The following is a 21,167-nucleotide window of genomic DNA, read 5'->3' on the forward strand; positions in this document are numbered from 1 at the left end:
AGGTCCGGGGGATCTCAGACGCCGTTCTTGGTGGGGTGTGCACTGGGCCCCGTTCCCTGAGCAGACGCCGCACAACAGGGAGCCGCCCTGTGGGAGAAGCCTTGTTGATGGAGAGGAAAAGTGAGAACCAAGCTGTCAACAACCCCATTCCTGCCAAACCTCATTTGCCTGCCTGCCAGCCAGGATTCTGAAAATGCATTTGGGAATCTTGACTTTTGGCTCTTACTGAATGTGAAATTCTACTGTGTATATAGAGAGAACCTTGATAAGCTGACCCAGCTGAGGGATAACTACATCATAGTCTTACACGATTCAGAATCGATTTCTGGAAGAGGTAATAATGAGGCCATTGAAAGAACTGAAAGCGACTGCCTCTCTCCCCCACATGTAGGTCCGCATTCTGAAATTCCCAGTCAGGTAGTCCCAGTACAGCAAACAGTTCCAGGAATGGAGTGACAACATTCACTCTGGGGCTGGGGTCGGGGAGGGCTCCGGAGGACCACGCGCTTTGCCAACAGGCTGTAGACCCCGGCGTGCTCGCGACTCGCATCGCTTTCTGGTCCTTCACACGGACACGGTCAGAATATGATTTAAGAACACGGAGGGTCACTAAACGCTGCCTGCCACTTGTGCCTCCATTTTACTACTCTGGCCCCAGAGCTCCGGAAGTTAAATGGTCAAGGTGAGCCTGTCTTAGCAGGATGGCATTACGTTGCACCATCATTGGCAGTCTGGGTCTTTGTTCCCCAGAAGACAGATCTCCGTTTGAATCCTGGTGTCAGCACTAGGATTACTTAAAGCGCTTTTTTTTTTTTAAATTTCAGGTTTTATATTTCTAATGTTCGCTTTTGTCACTTAGAGCCTATACAACACGTGCAGTTTAAAGAGTACCTGCCTGCCCGACCATCCCGGGGTGTGTTCTCAGCTGCGAGCTGGGCCAGGGGCCCCCTCCCCCTGGAGGCTGTGCGCGCCAGGGCCCGGCCTGCGGCAGGGGGCGCAGACGGCGAGATGCTCCCTTCAAACTGAAATGGGCCTTTTCTGCCGAGTCAGGTTTCTGCCGGCCTGCCTAGCTTCAGAGTCGTAAATGGCTAATGTACTTACTATAATGGCCTCAGAGACTTTGGAAATAAACAAGGTTTTCGGGGGGGGGGGGCTATATGCCTTTGTTTCTGCACCCCTTCAGTCCCTTCTATGAATCCCTTTATTTTTACTTTTTTAAGTTTTTAATTAGTTTTCACACATGTATACATCCATGAACCCATCACCCCATTAAAATAGTCAATGTATGCATCTGCTCTCCTTGTGCCTTTTTCCAATCCTTGCAACCCGAAGCCATCAATCTACTTTCTGTCACATGGATTACTTTTTTTTTTTTTTTTTTTTTTAAGGCAGCTGAGCCTAGAGCACAAGTCCATTTTTCTACCTGGAACCACAGGCATGCCTAGTTTGTAATGAGTTTGCTTTACCTTCCAGTGACCTCTCTGGAGACAGAACAACAAAAAAATCCTCGTGAGGCTGCTGGGAGCTCAGGGAACAGCAGGGACTCTTTACCTAAAGCAGAGATCAGACCCCACAGGTGGCCCAGCCACACGTTTTGACTCTGTCAAAAATGTCAGAACATCCACAGTTAAAAATATTTTATTTAAGTTTATACAAAATACAGTCATGTACAAAAATGTACACAACATTTTCCATTCAGTTTACATTTTAAAAAAGGACAACTGTAATTTCAAATACGTTCTGCTTACATGTCGTGTAAACATTGTTCTGGGCCCATATTATTAACTAAAATTGTATTTACTTTTGGAGATTTTCAGGACCGTATGTATAGGTGTTTCAGACTGGGAATCAGATCTGCCAGACTGACTTCTGGAGCCACACGCATGAGCACAACGGGGCGGACGCCAGGCAGAGCGAGTCTCTGGAGACGTAACGGCAATGTCATAGCCACAGGAGCTTGGAGATGGACATATTTCGTCTTACGTACACACGCGTGTAGATCTGTAACTGATCTCAGCCGATGTCCACACTTCTATTACGAAGGATCATAGCAGAAGAATGCAGGTGCCCACAGGGGCACAATCTCTACTCTGCCAAGTGGCCAGCGACACCGGGCCGTGCCTGCCACGCACATCGCTCTTGTCGGGAGCTTGCTGCGTTGACCACGTGAAGTGTTAGGATGCACGATCTGAATAGACATTTGGAAATATGTGTAGCTAGTCTTATGACAAAATGTACTCTTCAGTACATTTTGAGGGTCAAGTGGAGAAAAAATAAAGCAGGGAATAAAAGGAAAGAAAGCACATTGTGAGTTCTGCCGCACATACGGGCTTCACACTTTAGTACGGTTTTGTCTCTCCCTATTGATGTAACCAAGTGGATACTGAAAAAGAACATAGGAGGTGCTGGTCTGGGTGCAGAAACCACCTCCCCCCACCTAGCGGTGAAAAACACCATCCAGGGAGGAGTGTGTCAGGACGATCCTTCTTGAGTGCAGGAGAGAATTTAGACTACAGCGAACGTTTTATAAAGCAGTTGATAGTTCATGGCATTCGACTGTAAATAGACCATCGAAAGTAGTAAGGTTCAGAAAAGTGGCATCTTCATGATCAGATTAAGAATCTCTTTGAAGAGGTTAATCAACAAACTGAAATCTGATTTTCCTTGTAAATCTGACCAGTTCTGTATACTGGGCCCAATTCGGTCTGCTGAGAAGTAGGAAGTTCCAGAAAGAACCAACGTAATTGGTACCACGGCGGGGCCCTTTTATCAGCCTAGATAGTCACCTTATTAGGAATTCCGAGCTCAACCACATTCACAAATGCTCAGCCCTCAGGGGCTCCAAGACTGCACGCCTCAGGACAGCTCAGTGCAGTACTTATGATTTACGCACAGCCTTGTGACATTTGTCCAGGGCTAGAAATGCCACACCTGGGAGCAGACGCACCCTGAAACAGCCTCTCCTGCCACCATGCAAGCATTGCATCAGAATGAGACGAAGCAAAAATTACACTAACGTTACAAATAGAGACGTGGCTGAGCCCCGCCTAGGCAATAAATCATAAGCTTTTGACTTCAAACTGACAACTAGAGGGAAGAAATCTAATTTTTAGCCCCCAATGCATTATAGCTAGTAATTAAAAAAAAAAATTAGTTCCCCAGTTTGAAATCTGGTTTGGTCTTCCATGGAAATTTCCCCTGAATTCAGGGAGATCACGGAGGTGGTGTGAGCTTACTTCTACCAGTACAAGATAAAGCAGCCATCCGAAAAACTTCTAAGCAGGCCCTTTTCCTAAACCTTGCACATACATGTCTGAAAAGTGAAATTCAAACTGAGCGATTCAGAGATGAAATGCAGTAATGATACCATACCGACCGAACATAAACATCTATTTCAATGTTTACTCCAGACTGAACACACAGAAAGCAAATGCTTGTGAAAATTATAAGCCTCGCTATTTCTAATTCTTACAATCATACAATCAAGTTTATTCATGCTTTACCTTCACTTATCATTGTTATTAAATAACCCCTGACATTTATTTTGTTGGCGTGAGCTAATAAACACACACACATTCCCAAGAGAGCAAAGGAAAAACCCCAGTCCAGAGTATTCTGTGTGAAACCAATTAAGACGCTGCCTCTAGGGCCTCGAGACCCTGGGCTGCAGAAATGGTTGCTGTGGAAACAAGTTTGCCTCAGCATTTGTGGCAGACCCAAAACCTCCTGCCAGGTCTTCAGATAGGACCTAGCGTAAACAGGGCTCTTCCGCCCTTAATCTGGGCGCCATTCTATGAAGTTAATATAGATTAGAAATTACAAAGGAGAACATGACATTCCATACACAATTTATTTGACTGTAACTTGGTGTTTTGTTTTATTCAATCATACAAATTTGAATGGGGAGTCCTGGATAAACCTTTTACTTAATTTACCTTTGGCAGAAACAATAGATTTCAAACATTTAAGAGCTCCTCATTTATATAGCATTTTTTTTTAAATTCTGTAGCATATTAGTATTTTCAAAACAATACTCTTAAACAGATGTGCTTTAAAGGTTAGCTGGTAATGATTTGATTTATATTATAGCTTATTTGAGAGAATAATTACTCAAAAAGAACAGACTAGACATGTATTTCTTTTAAAAAATACAATTTTTGGTCATGTGAATGATTCATGTTCAGATTTCAAAAATAGAAAATGTCCTAAAGTGCTTAATTTTATTCATAATATAACTCCTTGAAATTATAGTGATCTGCAATGTAAACAGTAGAGCAAAGAATACCAAACTATATATTCATGTACACTTAAATTCGTAGGATTATGTACCGTCTTTAAATGCGTGGATTAACGCAGGGCACTTCCAACACACAGCTCATGCTTCTATATGATTATTTGTAAGAACAAACGTAAAGGGATTCTTTCCCCCTACTCCCGACTTCGAACAGCCTTCGGCCGACAGCGGCCACCTCACTTCAGCAGTGGAAAACACTGCCATCAACCCCATCTGACCAGCTTCTCAAGAGCCCATCTCGAAACTGACAACTGGTCAGCAGAGTTTTACATTCTCTTCATTTTCTTCTTCTTATCAAACCAAACGAAATGGTTCCCTTTAAGAAGGCAACTCTCAAACCCGAGAGGAGGGCAGCCTTGCTCTCCTGCTCATCCAGCAACGTTGTCTTCGAGAGGCCATCCCGCCGAAATGCCTGCTCTTGGCCACCGGTGGCTGGTGTGCGGACACTTGAGCCCTACCTCACAAAGCGCGAACCTAGGCCTCGGACGGACGGGCAGAGACAGAATTCACTTTCCTCGGTGCGGACACAGAAGGTGAAAAGTAACAATATATCACAAGGTGACATCAGCACAGTGAAGAGATGAATGATTTGGTGTTTTAAATTCCCTGGTTTTCCCAAAATGTCTAATATAGACAGCTCTGTGACACAGTCTCTGAGAAAATTATAATAAGTGACCACACACCATTATTTTTCTCTTTATACACGATCTTGAAAAGTGTGATTTCGATTCTGCCTTGGGCTGAGTTCTGAGGGCTACATTTACCCCTCGGCGGGGGGATTTTAGTGCAGGTGACTTCTAAAAAAACCTTTAAACTCTGCTAAGTACTCAGAAGGCTTAGAACGCAGGCTCTCTCTCTCTCTCTCTCTCTCTCTCATGATCCTCAACGCTTAAGCTAAGATTTAAGCAAGATCCTTTATGTTTGGCTGGAGCCAAAATGAAACCAACCCCAAACAGTTTCCCATAGCACACTGGCCTTGCTTAGTGTTCGATGTGAAAATCTGAGACTGATTAAGTGCAAACCATGTTCAGGAAGGGATTTTGCAGGCTCTTCACCCTGTTGCCGGATGGAAAAATCAGCATGAATACAGCTGTAGTCCCTCTGTCCTCTGCAGATGATCCCGTCCTAGTCAGGAATCACAATTCTTCGTCAGCGGAGGAAATCTTGAAGCAACACACCGTCAAACAGCTGACTGGGCCGCCGTGCTGGGCAGGTGCGGCTGCCGCCTACCTGAGAACCGAGGGTGCAGCTCTGTGGCCCGGTTCACGAGCGTGGCCGAGGCAGCAAACAGGGCTCCGACGCACATTCCCACTTTACTGGGTGCAAAGAGGACATGGACCTGCATAGCAAGTTCGCTCTCCAGACTGAAGTCCTGAGCTCGGTTTTAATCACAGTTAGACATGTTTCTCAGTTATCCGGGGAAGGACAGTGTATATTCTCCGTAGACGAGTGTGTCTCCATGTAGTGACTCAGCACTGCCAGCGTTAGTAAAGCTTCCCCTAGCGTCTACGTGCACCTGAGGGATCTTGACTTTTCCTTACAAAATCCTTAAATCAAGCCAGGTTGCCCTCTTCCCTCTAGGCAGGTTCTGAGGCCGGCACTGGACACTGGAGCTGATCCCAAAGGCCCGGAGGTGGAAGGGCTACATGCTTTGCAGGTCCAGCTCCAGGGCTGCCTTCCAGTTTTTGCAGAGCTGCTATTTACTAGGGGAGGCGGGTGGCAAGCTCAGCCTGCACCTTCGGCCCCCTGTGCTCGGGCTGGGGCTGGGCCCCTCACATGGACTTGGAATCAGTGTCTCTCTTGCTGATAAGCACCTCCAAGAGCCTGAGTTTCGCCTTTATGTGCTTATATTCGTTGTATTCTTCAGCCATGGGAGTGCGGTCTTCTTTCTGGACATTTCTAATGGAAACAAAGGGAAAGGGGGCTGAGGATCATTTGCTGCCTCTCCTAGATGATACCGTTCATCAGGTGAATTATCATCATGTAGACACTTTGCAGGGTATCAACCTGTAGAGTCGGTGTTCCCAAGTGTCCCCTGGTATCAAGACCGAAGCTGGGTTTAGACAAGCAGTGAAAGATAGCTTCCCCCAGAAGGCACCATGCAACTGAATTTTTAGAGTTAATTTGGCATCCTGTAGAATGGTACGAAGGACTAAAAACTGTAGAAATTTTTTCTCTGCTGCTGGTATGTATGAACGCATATTAAGAGTCTCCATAGAAATCCTTTATTTATACTTGATGCCTTTTACTTTTATATATTTCATCTAATGAACCATTAAATTTCTCATTAGCAATCGGCATACCCATAATTTATAGGTTTAAAAAAACAGAGTTAATATCCTACTTATTATAAAATTAGTCTTGGAATTCAGCAATTGGATCACATAATACTAATAAGCCTTTATAGTTTACTGAGTAATTTTAAATGCATACTTTTTATATGAGCAAGTATTAATTGAGGGCTTATTACAGGTCAAGCCCTGTGCTAAGTGCTCTGTCCCCATGGTCTGGTTTAACCCTCACGAGAACGTGATGAAATGGTGCTACTGTCTACATTCTCAGCCACCGGACACTGCAGTCCTGCTTCTCATTTCTCTTTGAAACACACATGTCGAACGTGCAAATACCAGGCTTCCTTTCCTTCTTATTAAAGAGAAAATATAGGAGAGGAGATTGCATGGGGCTTATTTAATTCTGTTCAATGAACTAAAAAACAAACTGGTTTTATTCATGCCCTGCCTTGTTCAAGTAAAGGATTCTAGATGGCTTCTCAGCAGTGGGCAGTGAAGGGAACAGCACTCTGACAGTTATCCTCACCCTGCTCTTTGAGAGACTTCACTCTCCTCAGATATGAAATTATGGGACCAGATTTAATGATGTCTGAAGCTAGAGTTTTTTAAACTCGTATGATGACGCACTTGGCTGGCTCAGTCGGAAGAGCATGTGACTCTTGATCTCAGGGTCATGAGTCTGAGCCCCATGTTGGGTGTAGAGATTACTTAAATAAATAAAAACTTAAAAAAAAAAAAAAAAACCCAACGTTTCATGATGATTGTAAATTCCCGTCAGCTATCCTTTCTTAAAACTTGTGAAGTTGACACCATTTTATATAGTTCCTCATGTACAAGATATCTGTGAATAAAGTGACTATAATTACATGGAAAAAAATAAACCAAGAATATGTTTAGAAAGAGTGGAATGGAACAAACATTAATCCTGATTCGTCTTTGGTTATTTTTCTTATTTTGCATATTATTTGTCTGCCTATTGATATTTTCTAAATAGCCTACAATGCATGGAGAAAGAAAAGCAAATATGTAGGTATAAAAATTCATAAATCTCAAGAAAGTCACTATAAGATAGATCCAAATCAGGGATGCTAAAAAATTAATTTATATAATAATGAAATAAACTGGAATACAACACATTTTAAATGCCAAAGTTAATGTTTATGGTGCTTTTATATCCCAGTACTTTGGAGAAGTATGAACGGGGACCTTTTAAAGACAAACTATATTTATACAGTTAAAATAATATGGATTAAAATAAAATCATTTTCAAGTGTTAAAACTTCACTCCAACGTAAGAGATGCCAATCTCTTCCCTGTCCTGCCCTCGTCTTGCGCTGTGAACTGTAAGAGCTGTGCGGTCACCTGTAAACCGGGGATGCTATTCCTTAGCACAACGTTCTATGACGTTGATTGTCTATGCCTTGAAACTCACTCGAGAAAGGCACCCTGTCAATCTTGTGGACTTATTGCTTCTTGCATATTTTTCATTCAAACCTGACAACGATCACCTTTGCTTTTAAAATAAGCCTCAAAATACCACCATTTAGAGTTGTCCTTTCCTTATTTCTCCGTCCAGCCTATTAAGACAACCCCCCCTCCACTCCCACCCCCCCGCACACCAAAACCAAAAAGCAGTGCTATCAACTGGAAACGTAGCTTCAAGCTGCTCATTTGAGATTAGAGTTTGATGGGACAGGTTTGTTGTATAAGTGTTAGCTGAATTTACATCAGTTTTGGAGACTGTCCCAGGAGCATTTCTTGCTGAAGGACCACAGAAACCTCCCCATCCCACAGTGACCCTCCAAGGGACCAGGCCCCAGGCAGGATGCGGAGGGCTTGCCATTTGCGAGGCACTGCAGAGATCTGACAGGAAAAAAAGAGGGGTGTGTGTGCGGACGGGCAGGAAGGAGTTAGGGGAGAGAAAACAGGCTCTACCTTCCATTTTGTCTGAAAAAATTGTCTTCAAAATCACGAAGTTTCTTTCGAATCCTTTTCTTTTCTTCTCTCATTTCCTGAAGGTGTTCCAAGAGTTCCGGTCTAAGGAGGGCAGAAAAATTTTAAGAAAATTGGGTTAAATCTGAATTGTTATAAATACGATGAATGTGCAACTCAACAGGGTTGTGGAGACAGGGAGAAGCGTGTACGTGCAAGACTGTTGGGGGGGCTGAGGGACAGCAGAAATGGAGGTTTTCCATCCTCCGAATGCCAAATGTCCTGACGACAGGCACAGCTCTGGGGGCTCCTGCAAAGCCCCTGCTACTTATGAACCCTTAGGGCTTGTGTAATCCCATGGCGCTTTATCGTAGTTTGCTTTGAAAGAAAGAAGACATCAGCGTTTGGACGTGTTAAATGATGAGCTGTGGGGTCCAGAACCACACAGTGCCGTTGTAGATAGCTGGCCATCCAGCGAGATCTCACGTGCTCCCTCCAGCACCACGGGATAGAACAAGATAGAACACTGGGCCAGAAGCTGAACCACATTCACTGTTCTATCCACACAGATGTCCCCCAGGTAAGTCACTTGTGTTCTGCCAGACAACTTATTTAAATAGGAAGGCTAAAATATTTAAGAACGGCATTTTCACCCAAACATTTCGACACCACAGTTGAAATGACCTACATTGAAGCAGCATGGAGGTTGGAGAGCCCGGTGTCCTGGCTGCATTTTGACGGTATTTTATCATCCATTGGGGAAATAAACCCATCGGCATCATCTTCAAATTGGTCCAGGAAGCAGCGTGCACTGAAATCGGTCTTCAGAGTGACTGTGAAGTCCGGCTTTGTGCTGCTATCGTCCTCCGAACCCTCGTCTTCTTCCTGGAGGCGCACAGCAAACCCGATAAAAACCCGGTTACTTTTCCTGGCGCTCTTGCATTGTAAATATCACGTAACAGTCACTTAATTATCCAGACACCTGGATCTACATTCTGCATCTACATTTAGCAACACATACGTACATTATGTCGATATATAATTGAATATCTATCTATATGGACACAGTAAATAACACAAACACTAAACACGACCACTCAGTAGGGGAAAAAACTATGAAACTATAAAAAAAATTAGTGTACAGCACAATGAACAGTTGTCGAGACAGGGTATGAAGGAACCACCAGTATAATTTATACTCTAAATCAACTGAAGCAAAAGAATCTCAGAGTTCCCAGCTCTGGGATAATACATAACAAATCCACCAGCCATCAGAGCTTTAGGGATTCCCTTAGTTGCGGACCTTGGAAAATACTTATTATTAAGCTACCAACCTCTTCAGAAATTGAACAATACAGCCTTTCTATTTAAGAGTTGAGATTATTAAGGAGGGCACGTATTGCGTGGCGCACTGGGTGTTACACGCAAGTAATGAATCATGGAACACTACATCAAAAACTAGGGATGTACTGTATGGTGACTAACATGATAAAAAATATTATTTAAAAAAAGAGTTGAGATTATAAAATATTTTGTGGTTGCCCGATGCACAGAATTTTAGGAAAGTTTTGGGAAGATCAAAACATTTATGTTCCCATGATTGGAATCCTAACATTCAACGTTTTTTTCAAGGAACTTCCAAGGGCCATGGCTGTAGTTTTCAGCATCCAGGATTCTTAAAAAAAGCAGGATATTCTCTGTCTTGGCAGTGCAATTAGAAAAACAATGAAGTCAAATGACAGTTTCTTCGTGCCTATTTAAGTCTAAGGATGAAATCGTATCAGCCTGAATGGAAGATTTTAAAAGAAGTCATTTACTGCCAAGATGTACAGTCAGACCAGACGAGAATATCCTAATACCCGAAAAATTTCAAAAGTGGTTCGGAGCACAGCTACAGGCACACCAGCAAGAATAATGTCAGTTGTTCGGTGAAACCAGGCGGCTCCAGAGCCAGCGCAGCGGCTTCGTGGCAGGAGGCCGAGCAGTTGTCACCGGCAGCCAAGGCGCACGGACGCAAACGGCCTGCGGGGGGCGGGTTTCCTACCATAAGTTCGCTGTGTGTGTAACGGTGCCTCTGACGAGAAACGATGTGAATAAACAAGTGAACAAGCAGGCAAAACAAAACAAGCAGCATTACAAAACTATGATGAAAGGCCTGCTCTGAAGGCACGAAGATAAAATTGGCAAAAACTACGTGGCTTTTCCAGATTCTCTCTGCTGTGACTTCAGATCTTCCGTCTCTTTGCTTGGAGTAAATACCTCATTGCTAATTTTTAAAAATTGAAATTATTAAAGACATTTTTAAATTTATAGAGGAAAAGTGACTTTTAAATTAGTAATTTATAAGTTTCTCTCTTTTTTTTTTTTGTAAAAGGAAGTAACAAGTCCCACCTCCTGTAGTTTCTAGGATTGCTTGAAGTAAGGTATGTACCTCACAAGGGACACCTGGGCACAGAGGCTCCAGATCAGCCTTCACCTCCCCCCCGCCCCCAACTCTGGTTCCACTCCCACCCCCCGGATGAGGAAGACCAGGTGGAACCACTGGACCATAAACTCTGTGGAGACAGGGATTTGGACCTGTTGTTCACCGCTGTTCCCAGAGCTTAGCCAATGCCTGCATATAGCAGGTGCTTAATTAATGTCTGTCAAACAGGCCAGTAATCCAGTTTTAAGAGAAAAATACGAATTACTAGATGAGAGTATGACAGCCCAAGACAGATAAGAAATAAAGTCAGGTGTCTAGGCCTAATCAGTTATATCCCAAGGTCTTAAGAGAACTTAAAAATGTGAGAATGTGTCTTGCCCACAGTGAGAGATCAATGTATTTAAAGATGAGGCTAAACAAAACTATTCTCAGCAAGCTCTAAAAAATCATAGGAAATAAAAGAAGTGACAAACTATATCTTCAAATTATACGACCATGAAGTTGTTGTAGACATTGGGTAGACTCTAGAAGGAATGAACACATAATATATGAACAATTGAAAAAGAGTCTGCGATCGACACTGACTAGCAATAGCTCCCTTAAAACAAATGATGAAAACTAATCATTTTTCCTTTTTTGATAGGGTTGGCATAATATCTGGATTTCAATAATGAATGCGGTGAGCTGATCTATGAAAGGGAGCTGACGGGGCGCCTGGCTGGCTTGGTTGTGGAACATGTGACTCTTGGTCTCGGAGTTGCGAGTTCAAGCTCCACGTTCCATGCAGAGATTACTTAAAAAATAAAATCTTTAAACAGACAAACCAAAAAAGAAAGCTGACTGTAAAATTTGTGCAGAGTGATGGTGCAATGGTGATGGGAACCTGAAGGGAGGTCTACAGCAGGTTCTTCACCTGACCCAGCCTTACTCAATATTTATCCATCATTTGGATAAAAGACAGAACAGGCATATTCACAAAATGCACAGATAACACTAAGTAGGTAGGGATATCTGGTATATTGGAATACAAAATCTAGATGCATCAATTTCATGAGGTTGGAACAGAAGTTGACAAAAAATTCCAGGTCCTACAATTTAGGCTAGAAACACAAGTTGGACTTGGATGACAAGCCCTCCACGGAAAGGGATGTAACGGAGCACATTAATGAGCAGTGAACGGGGCCCCGGGCAGTGGTTCTCACCTGGGGGTGACTTTGACCCTAACGGACCTTTGGCAAGGTCTGCAGACAGTTTTGGTCACCACAACTGGGAAGGGGGTGGTTGCTGGGCACTGCTGGCATCTAGTGGCCAGAAGCCAGCCCCCAACGACAGCAAGCCATCTGGCCCCAAATGTCTACAGTGTAGACTGTACGCTGAACGCAGGCTGCCCCAGAAAGAGAACAATGAACTCACAACACTCAGACAGTCACGTAGGCACAGACTTGTCGAACAAAGGGCCCTGGCCGTCCAGATAAAGATCAGGACTGGTCCTTGGTCCACTATCCATCTTGCTGGTGAAGTCCTCTCTAAAACAGTGTTCAGTTCTGGGTATCAGTGTATCAAAGGGATACAGATCAACTGGTGTGATTAGAGCAGAACCACGAGGTTGCTGGAAGGTCTGGGACCAATATCGCATGAGGAATAGTATGAAGAACATGGAGAAAAAAACTTCCACAGGCTGTGGGTAAGAGTGGACAGGTCAGGTGACTGTAAAGGTGTGAAGGGCTCTCAAGGAAGCAGCAGTTACGCTCATTCCATGTTGTTCCAGAATGCAACATTAAGCCTATTACATAGAAAGCAATATATTAATAATAACTATGAATACTGTAATTTTATTTTTATACTTATCAAACTTACACATTCTGAAATTGCATATTACATAATTATTGTCTCTTAGTATTCTAATAATGATAATACCAATAAAATAAGTTTTTAGTTACTATTAATGCCTAGCCCATGGAATGAGTGACCTTCTCCATTGCCGTAAACTTTTCAAGCTTGAGAACAGAATTACTTCTTAGGGATAGTGTCTCTACTCGGTCAGGCGAGTTTTAAAGGAAATTCTTATGCTGGATGGAGAACTGACTAGACTGTCTCTCGGCTGTGGGGCCGGCTCTACTTCACACACGGCTGCCTTCCTACCCTAAGCATTTAAAACCAGGGCTGGTTTTTAAGGAAACCACCTCGATACAATCTTCTGATCTACACCCACATCAAATTCTAAATTGTATCAGAATTGCCAAGAATTAGTACAGTCCAAACACATGCTAATAAGCCCGGCCGGTTGGAACAAAATGAACTAAAGACAACACTATTTACAAAAGCAATGCAAGCATTGCAAAATTATCCGAAATTCTGACCACGTGGGTCAGAAGAAGAGCCGTGGCCAAAATATACTCGTGAAAAAAATAAACTGAGCCGAACGAGATTTGGAAGAAGGCCCTCTTTTAAAAGGTGCATCATTAACATATCTTCCATTTGTTTAATGAGGCAATTATTTATTAAGTGTCATATTCTGGATGTGTTAAAGAACACATTTTTATCTAGTTAACAGTTCTATTGCACGCTTCTAAGAGGAGTGCTAATTTTCGATACACACAATTGCCCAAATTTCTTCAATTATGGTGACTTCATTCTTGTGTGAAATTACCAGCCAGACAAAAGTTGTCTTCTTTCATCAACATCAAGTCTTACTGTAAGAAAATAGCTCCAGTTTTTAAAATACAATATAGCACATTTGCCTAAATGTTATGTTTGGAGCATTTTCATTAAACAAGTTCTAAGTAAAACAATATGAACAGTGAGCGTAATCATTGCCTAATACCTTAAAATTAGGTATGTGAAAAATTGAAGGCCCCTAAGAACTAAGAAAAGGAAAAGAATAAATAAGATTGGAGACCGTGTGGCTTCTGGCACCTTACCTCAGTCATAATGAGGACCAGGCAGGGCAATGGAGTGGTTCTCAACTGGTGTCCCTGGTGGGAATGGGGCCCTCGTGTTCTGCGATTTACCATTCCTAACTACAGGAGATAAACGACCGCCCCAGGCTTAGGGCTTTCCCGGAAATATGAAAAGTGAAACTCCAATTGCTAACAATCACTGATTTAAAAAAAAAACCCAAAATCTGCCTTTTCATCTCTAGAACCTTGTAGAACGCAGTCCAGTTTGTTCAGTCATCTAGAAACAGAACTGTGAAAGGGGCTGATCATGGTCCAGGCCAGGTAGGTCCCTACGGAGACACACTGACCTGGGGGCACAGAGTCTACTTCCCATTCTAGCAAAAGTGGCCACCGAGGACAAGGATTACCTGTAAAAAACCCACAATTACCCTGGGGTGAAAACCAGAGCACAGATTCCTGTGGCTGCTGGTGAGGGCACTACACTCACGGATCAGGAGCAGATTATTAACTTCGTCCTGAGGACTAAATGTGCCAGGGGAAAGGCAAAGACAGGAGGAGTGGGTGAGACTGCACCAGCAGACTGGGCAAAGACAAGGACAATACCGGTCTGTGAGAGGATAGTTTTTTTGTTGTATGCTATCTACGTTGCCTTTGTTAATTTTGGGTTTTCTAGAAATTCAATAAATAAGATTTTTGGGAAAGTTACCCAATGAGTTCATTGAAAAAGATTTTGGAATACAGAAAATCCATCCCAAATAGAGGAAAACAAAACAGAAAGTATTGCGAAAAAAAACCCCCTAAATCCCTGAAAGCAAAATGAAAACCAAACAAACGACAACAAGCCACAAAGAAGCAGGGGAATGAGATGAAACTAAGGAGATGGGCTCGGCCCTCGTATCAGTAAGAGGGGACGGCTGGCAGTTGGTTACATGCAGCTGGTGATTTTAAGGGCTCAGCACCAGAAACCAGCACTGCGGGCCCCAGCGCCCCCCACCCCCTGCATCCACAGGAGGAGGGGAGGCGGGGAGAGGACGGAAGCCAATTTGGGAGAGGTTAGTGGCGGGAGGTCTTCACCTTTATCTCCTTGAAGAAGGAAGCCGTTTCGCCCTCGATAATTGGCTGCAGCAAAGGGCTTCTCCGCTTGCTGGAGGGGGATCCCTGCGACAGGTGTGGACAAGTGGTTACATTGCGAACCCCTCTCCCTTGCCCTCCAGGCCTCTGCCTCCTCTGATTCACTAGGATTCATCACTGACTTTGAACGATACACCCTAACCTGTCCCCGCAAACAGTTCCAGGAAAACCAGAGACAAACAAAGCTCTCGTCCGAGGTGGTGCTTCATTTCAGAGCCCACAGGCCCAAACCAAGGAGGCCACAGGAGAGCAAGAATAGCCCACGAGCAGGCTAACCGATCGCAGGCCTAGGCCGAGGAGAGACGCCGGCCTGCTTCTCCTCCTCTCTCCCCCCCAGTGACGGCAAGAACGAGAACCCGGGAACCGTTACAGGCTTCAAGCATAACAGCATCGGCTCCTCAGGCGATTCAAAGGTTATGTGGCTTCCCTGCTGCACCATCTCCTTTTTCAGGAACACTTGCTGAGGGGCACTCAGGGCTCCTAACTGGAGAAGGAAAGGATTCCTTAGATTGAATCTTTTCATTGGCCAGTTTACTAATTTATTCTGTGAGAAATTTCTAGAGAAGTCACTTTCTTCTAACACACCGGCCTGAAGCCTGGAACCTCCCTCATTCTTAGGGACAGGTACACTGTTAAAAGAAATACAAAGATCGTATCTTAGAAATAAATAAGGAGGGGCGCCTGGAGGGCCCGGTCGGTGGAGCAAGTGGCTCCTGATGTCGGGGTTGTGACTGTGAGCCCCACGTTATGTGTAGAGATTGCTTAAAAAGAAAAAAAATATATATATATTTTTAAAGATTTTATTTATTTATTTGACAGAGCGAGTGCATAAGCAGGGGGAGCAGCAGAGGGAGAAGCAGACTCCCCACTGAGCAGGGAGTCCAATGTGGGGCTCGATCCCAGGACCCTGAGATCATGACCTGAGCTGAAGGCAGACGCTTAATGGACTGAGCCACCCAGGCACCCCAAAAAGAAAATCTTAAAAAAAAAAAAAAAGGAAGGAAGGAAGGAAGGAAGGAAGGAAGGAAGGAGGGAAGGAGGGAAGGAGGGAGGGAAGGAGGGAAGGAAGGAGGGAAGGAAGGAGGGAAGGAAGGAGGGAAGGAAGGAGGGAAGGGAGGAAGGAGATTTAAAGAGGGAACCGAAGAGCAGCACGTAGATGACACGTATTTTAATAAAACCTAAAAGCAAGGCTGTGTCTGCTTATTAGAAAGTTTAAACGTCAGCATTCCTGGAGAGGAGAGCACTGGACCAGAGGCAAAGGCTCCCCCAGGAGATGAACAGGGCAGTAAGGCTCACTCCCAGGCAGGTGGAAATCTAGGAGGAAATACCAGAATCTGGGAGGAGGGCAAGCTGGCCACTGCCTGAAGGCAAATTGCTGGTCCCTCCTCGGGACACAGTCAAACTTCAGAGGCCAGAAGCAGCTCCGTGTCAGTCAGAGGACGGTGGCCACTGAGGGGGGGCCGCACAGTTACTAGCCTTGCACCCTTTTCTTCCACCTCAACTTTCTATAGCCACCATAAAGAGGCAGCTCTCCGGAGTTCCTTAGAGGATTTCTCCCTGGATATGACTCCCACCGGGGTTATCCCTCTCTTGGAGGGAGAGAGAAGACTGTTAACAGCAGGCCCTGGGGACCAGAGAGGCCTCTGGACCGGAGGGGCCTGGAGAAAGCAGGGCCCTGTCCTGCTGGTGCTCTGTCTCTGAGGAAAGGCTGGGGCAGTCAGCCCAGCACAAGTCAGATGGACCTATACGTCAAAGCACGTTGCCCAAAAGAAAACAAAATTCTAGCAGCTTCAGATTTGCTCATTTTGGGCAAATGTAGTCTCAGAAGTCTTTGATACAATCTCCATTCCCCCAGCTAAGGAGTCATAAATATTCATGACAGGTTCAACTATTAAAGACTACTCTGTAATGAGAAGGCAGGGTGGGGCTCTCTTAACACAGCCAGCGCCCATCCCGCAGGTAATCGACCACAGAAAGGTGCTGTACTCACAATGATGGGTATGGTGTTGGCTCGGGACAGGATCTGCTTGACCAGCCGGTATCTGTCATACAGTGGCTTCATTACCTGACGTTCATTCTTGGTTACCTGAAAACAAGAGCATCAGAGTGAAGAAGCGGCCTCTGGACGTCAGGCTGTCAGCTGCTCAAGCATGCTCTGGGCCTGGAGGAAACACAGATGACTCAACTCCACTCTTGCCATTCTTGCAAAACTTATGTAAGCTGATAATAGTATTTAGTCAGTGAACGTTTAAAATATCTACTTCAGCGGCAGATCTTAGGAAACCATTCCATCAGCAGTATAGCTTTTCCCAAATCAAAGCTATGACCATTACTGGTTCCCTGTTTGGAACTATTCGAAGTGACTTACTATTTTCCAGATCCAGGGAAGAAGAAAGCATGCATTTTTATGATAATACTTACTGTGCATTGCTGTAATCAGTTTGTTTTTGTTTTTTTTTAAAGAGGTCTTTCCCCGCCATGAAATTGTTTTGTTTTGAAGGACAAGATTCTGGCAAACATCTTCAAGAAACATCTGCTGATAGACTGCATGGCCGGACTCATCGCTAGTGCCCTGAAATCCGGCAGAGTGCTCATGGACGTGTATAAGGACTGCCTCTACCACAGCAGGGAGGAATCAGGCCCAGCTCCCCAGTACTGCACTAGAAGCCCTTCGTCATCTACCGCCTCTTCTCCTTCCTGTCACACCTCAAGCTCCAGAGGTCATCCAGGTTGTCTCATGCCTCTTTGCCTAGTTCCATATGCCCTGGAACGGCCTCCTCTCTGCTCCTTGGTTTGGCAGATTCCAGATCACGAGCCACCTCCCCCATGCAACCTTCTTCCAACATCCCCGACTGAGGGACCTGCTCACACATCTCTGTGTCGCCTACGGCAACCTGCGTATGCTGTGTCATTTCGCACACGCTTTGCTAGCCACTGAATGCGTGTGTCCCCTCCACCCTAGTCCCCCATGTGATGGTATCAGGCGGTCCGGGCTTTGGGAGGTGATTAGGTCATGAAGGTGGAGCACTCATGAACAAGAGTCATGCCCTTATAAAAGAGACCCCACGGAGCTCCCTGGCCCCTTCTGCCATGTGAGGACAGTAAGAAAATGGCTGTCTGTGAACCAGGAAAGGGCTCTCACCAAACACCGAATCTATCAGTGCTTTGATCTTGGACTTCCCAGCCTCCAGAGCTGTGACAAATAAATTTCTGTTGTTTATAAGGCTCTTGTGTATGCTATTTTGTAATAGCTGCCCCAGTAGATGACACATTTTATACTCCATAGTAACTGTTTGTTGGCACATCTGTCTCCTCTTTAAGACTATAAGCCCCCTGAGAGCAGGAGTGTGTGTTTTTGTATCCCTGGAAACTATTTCAGTGCCTGACATAATGGAAATATTCCATAAGAATCTGCGAAGTGAGAGAATTGTTCAAACATAAATATGTACGCGAAGTTTATAGGTATGCACGCATTTCCCTTCCTGAATGTCAAAAGAGATGAAGTATCTTTGTTTCAAGTTTGCGGTTTGTCTTCTGCACTTTATTTCAAGGAAGGGCAGACGGTATTATGGGCCTGTTGGGCCTTCACCTCTGAAGACAACTGTGGGTATGCATGAATGGATTATTCCTTTGTAACCTTTTATGTTTGCCTTTCTCAAAGTGGTCAACAATGAGTGATCTTTGGACCAACTTCACGTGCCAGGAGAGGATACTGCCATTATGCAGAAATATCTTGTGGACTTATTTGCTATGAACAGCAGTAACAATAATCTTTTCTATTTCTTCCTAATATCACAATACTGAAAGGCAGATGGCATTTTCCTATTGCTAGTTACCGTATCAAAAGGAGTTTTAAAACTGGTATTTCATAGAAGATGACCGCCCAAAATGAAAGGGAACACAGAAATTATTTTACACAAGAAAGACTGAGGATCAAACCACAGGTGTTACTACTGGACACGCCGACTGCAATGGCTAACATGAGAAAACAGATCATGTCAAGTGTCCCAGCAAGAATGCTGAAGAACTGGAACTCTCTTTCACTGCTGCTTAGAGTGGAACACTCTGGACGACTATTTGGCAGTGTCTACTAAAGCTGAACATGTGACTCCTCAGTTCTGCTCTTAAGTATTAAAAAAACCCCAAAAACAAAAACCAAGTGTGGCCTTAAGCTCACCAAAAGACACACAGAATAATGTTCACAGCAGCACTACTCATAATAATCGCAAACTGGAAACCATCCATACGCCCAGCAACAGAATGGATATGTTCCCCAAACTGAATACTGCACAGCAATGAGGACGAATGGGCCACAGCTGTAGGCAACATCATAAGTTAATCTCACAAAGACAGCCAGGTAAAATAAGCCAGATACGAAAGAATACGTACTGTAAGATTCTACTTACGTACGTTCAGAAATGAGCAAACGGAATTTACAGCTTTAGAAGTCAAGATAATGGTTTTCCTTTATGGAGTGGAGGTCATGGTATTGACTGGAAGGGGACAAGGAGTGGGGTTTCTGGAGGACTGGAAACATCTGTTTCTTGGTCTGCATGCTGCTTACCTGGACTTGTTTACTTTGTGAAAATGCATCAAGACACATATTTATAATTTGGGCTTCTTTCTGTATTTACGTTATACTTCAACGAGAGTTCGACAACAGCCACAGATAAGTCTGAGGAGTGGAAGTGGGAGTGACTTGTACAACCTTCTCGCATGTGAAACGACAAAATTTAGGCCTGGAACACACGGACTAACTTTAATACAAGACGAATCCATTAAACGTGCTGCAGATGAGGTTACGGCACGTTCTAAGTGCCAACACACGCCACGCGCTGAAATACTGGGCAAGATAAACACTCAACGGTTTAGGGACCAAAAGACGTATGAAAATAAAAATAATAAGGAGCTAGCTAGCATTTCCCCATTGTGGACTCTCATCCTATTTACTTGTTGCTTGGCAGAAACATTTTTGGATTGAGGGAGAGTCTGGATTTTAGAAGGAGACTTTGCTAGTAAAACCAACCAGCTGTGGCAAGTTTGATAGAAACCAGTTTCCTCTCTAATTCTTTGTTCAAATTTTCTAGTTGGAGCAGATGAAGAGAATCACTGGCTTAACTCTTCGTCTTATGACACTGATATTTAGGTTTTCTTTTTTTTTTTTTTTAAAGATTTTATTTATTTATTCGACAGAGATAGAGACAGCCAGCGAGAGAGGGAACACAAGCAGGGGGAGTGGGAAAGGAAGAAGCAGGCTCATAGCGGAAGAGCCTGATGTGGGGCTCGATCCGAGATCGCTGGGATCACGCCCTGAGCCGAAGGCAGACGCCCAACCGCTCTGCCACCCAGGTGCCCCATGATATTTAGGTTTTCTATGAATTGCTCATGTTTGAAATTGATGATCCTCAGGAACTAATCACCTGTGAGTGATTTGATAAAGTCCAGTTTCTGACTCTGGAGAGTTAAACCCATTATATTTCCACCAAAGTTAACGTTGGCATTTGACAGAAGTGTCTAAACACTGGAAATACTAAAGATCTTTGTCTGAGGGGTAGAAAGAATTAACACTACTTGGTTTACACCAGAATTATTTTCATGATATATACCTGAAGCCAAAGTCTTGGTGATACTAAAAGTTAATACAACTTTCACTCATCATAAAACCACATCACACGCAATTATCAGAACTGGACTTGTTAGCTGAGCCAAAATCTAGCCAATAGTTCCATAAACAAAGCAGGGCCTTGGCTGAACTGTTAAAAAAAAGGGTCAGCTGATATTAAACGGACCATGGGAAAACTGTTTGGAAGTCGATGTCTCTTATTCTTGAGTCATCAGCTGCTCGGAGATTCTGTTATTGATGGAAAACAGGCCTTTGAAGGAGCCAGTAAAATTCTCTGAGCCTTGATCTCCTGATTGGTAAACCGCAGAATTCAGATTAGAAAATCTTTATGATCTATAGCTGCTTGGAAATGACTTTAGGCCAAGCATGTAATACATCGTATTTTCTATTACACTTTCACTCCTCTTGCCTCAAACCTTTATTAAATTTTCATTTAGGTGGTAGTTCTGAATGGCTTTCCAGTGTGTGGGAATTGGGTTATTACTAAGATGTATTTTTGCACACAAATCGGAACAACCTAGACGCAAACGTCTAGTGGGTGAAGGCAGCACCTCCCATTCTGTGCTTTTTT

General features: G+C 44.0%; 1 protein-coding gene across 12 annotated transcripts in view; it reads right to left on the minus strand.

Moving 5' to 3' along the window:
* Nucleotides 1-1,622: 1,622 nt before the first annotated feature.
* The window catches only part of FAM13A (family with sequence similarity 13 member A), a 316,257-nt gene continuing 296,712 nt past the window's right edge, over nt 1,623-21,167 (minus strand). For 10 of the 12 annotated variants that reach the window (XM_057309502.1, XM_057309504.1, XM_057309505.1 and 7 more), the window contains 5 exons: nt 16,964-17,059; nt 14,917-15,000; nt 9,206-9,402; nt 8,521-8,622; nt 1,623-6,193 (listed from right to left, as the gene is read on the minus strand). In XM_057309502.1, coding sequence (XP_057165485.1) covers nt 6,067-6,193; nt 8,521-8,622; nt 9,206-9,402; nt 14,917-15,000; nt 16,964-17,059 — 606 coding nt within the window. In that variant the 3' untranslated portion in view covers nt 1,623-6,066. The remainder of the gene's footprint in view (nt 6,194-8,520; nt 8,623-9,205; nt 9,403-14,916; nt 15,001-16,963; nt 17,060-21,167) is intronic. The other 2 variants (XM_057309503.1, XM_048211923.2) reach the window with 1 other exon arrangement.

This window comes from Ursus arctos, unplaced genomic scaffold (genome assembly GCF_023065955.2).
Source record: "Ursus arctos isolate Adak ecotype North America unplaced genomic scaffold, UrsArc2.0 scaffold_9, whole genome shotgun sequence".
Taxonomy (NCBI): Eukaryota; Metazoa; Chordata; class Mammalia; order Carnivora; family Ursidae; genus Ursus; species Ursus arctos.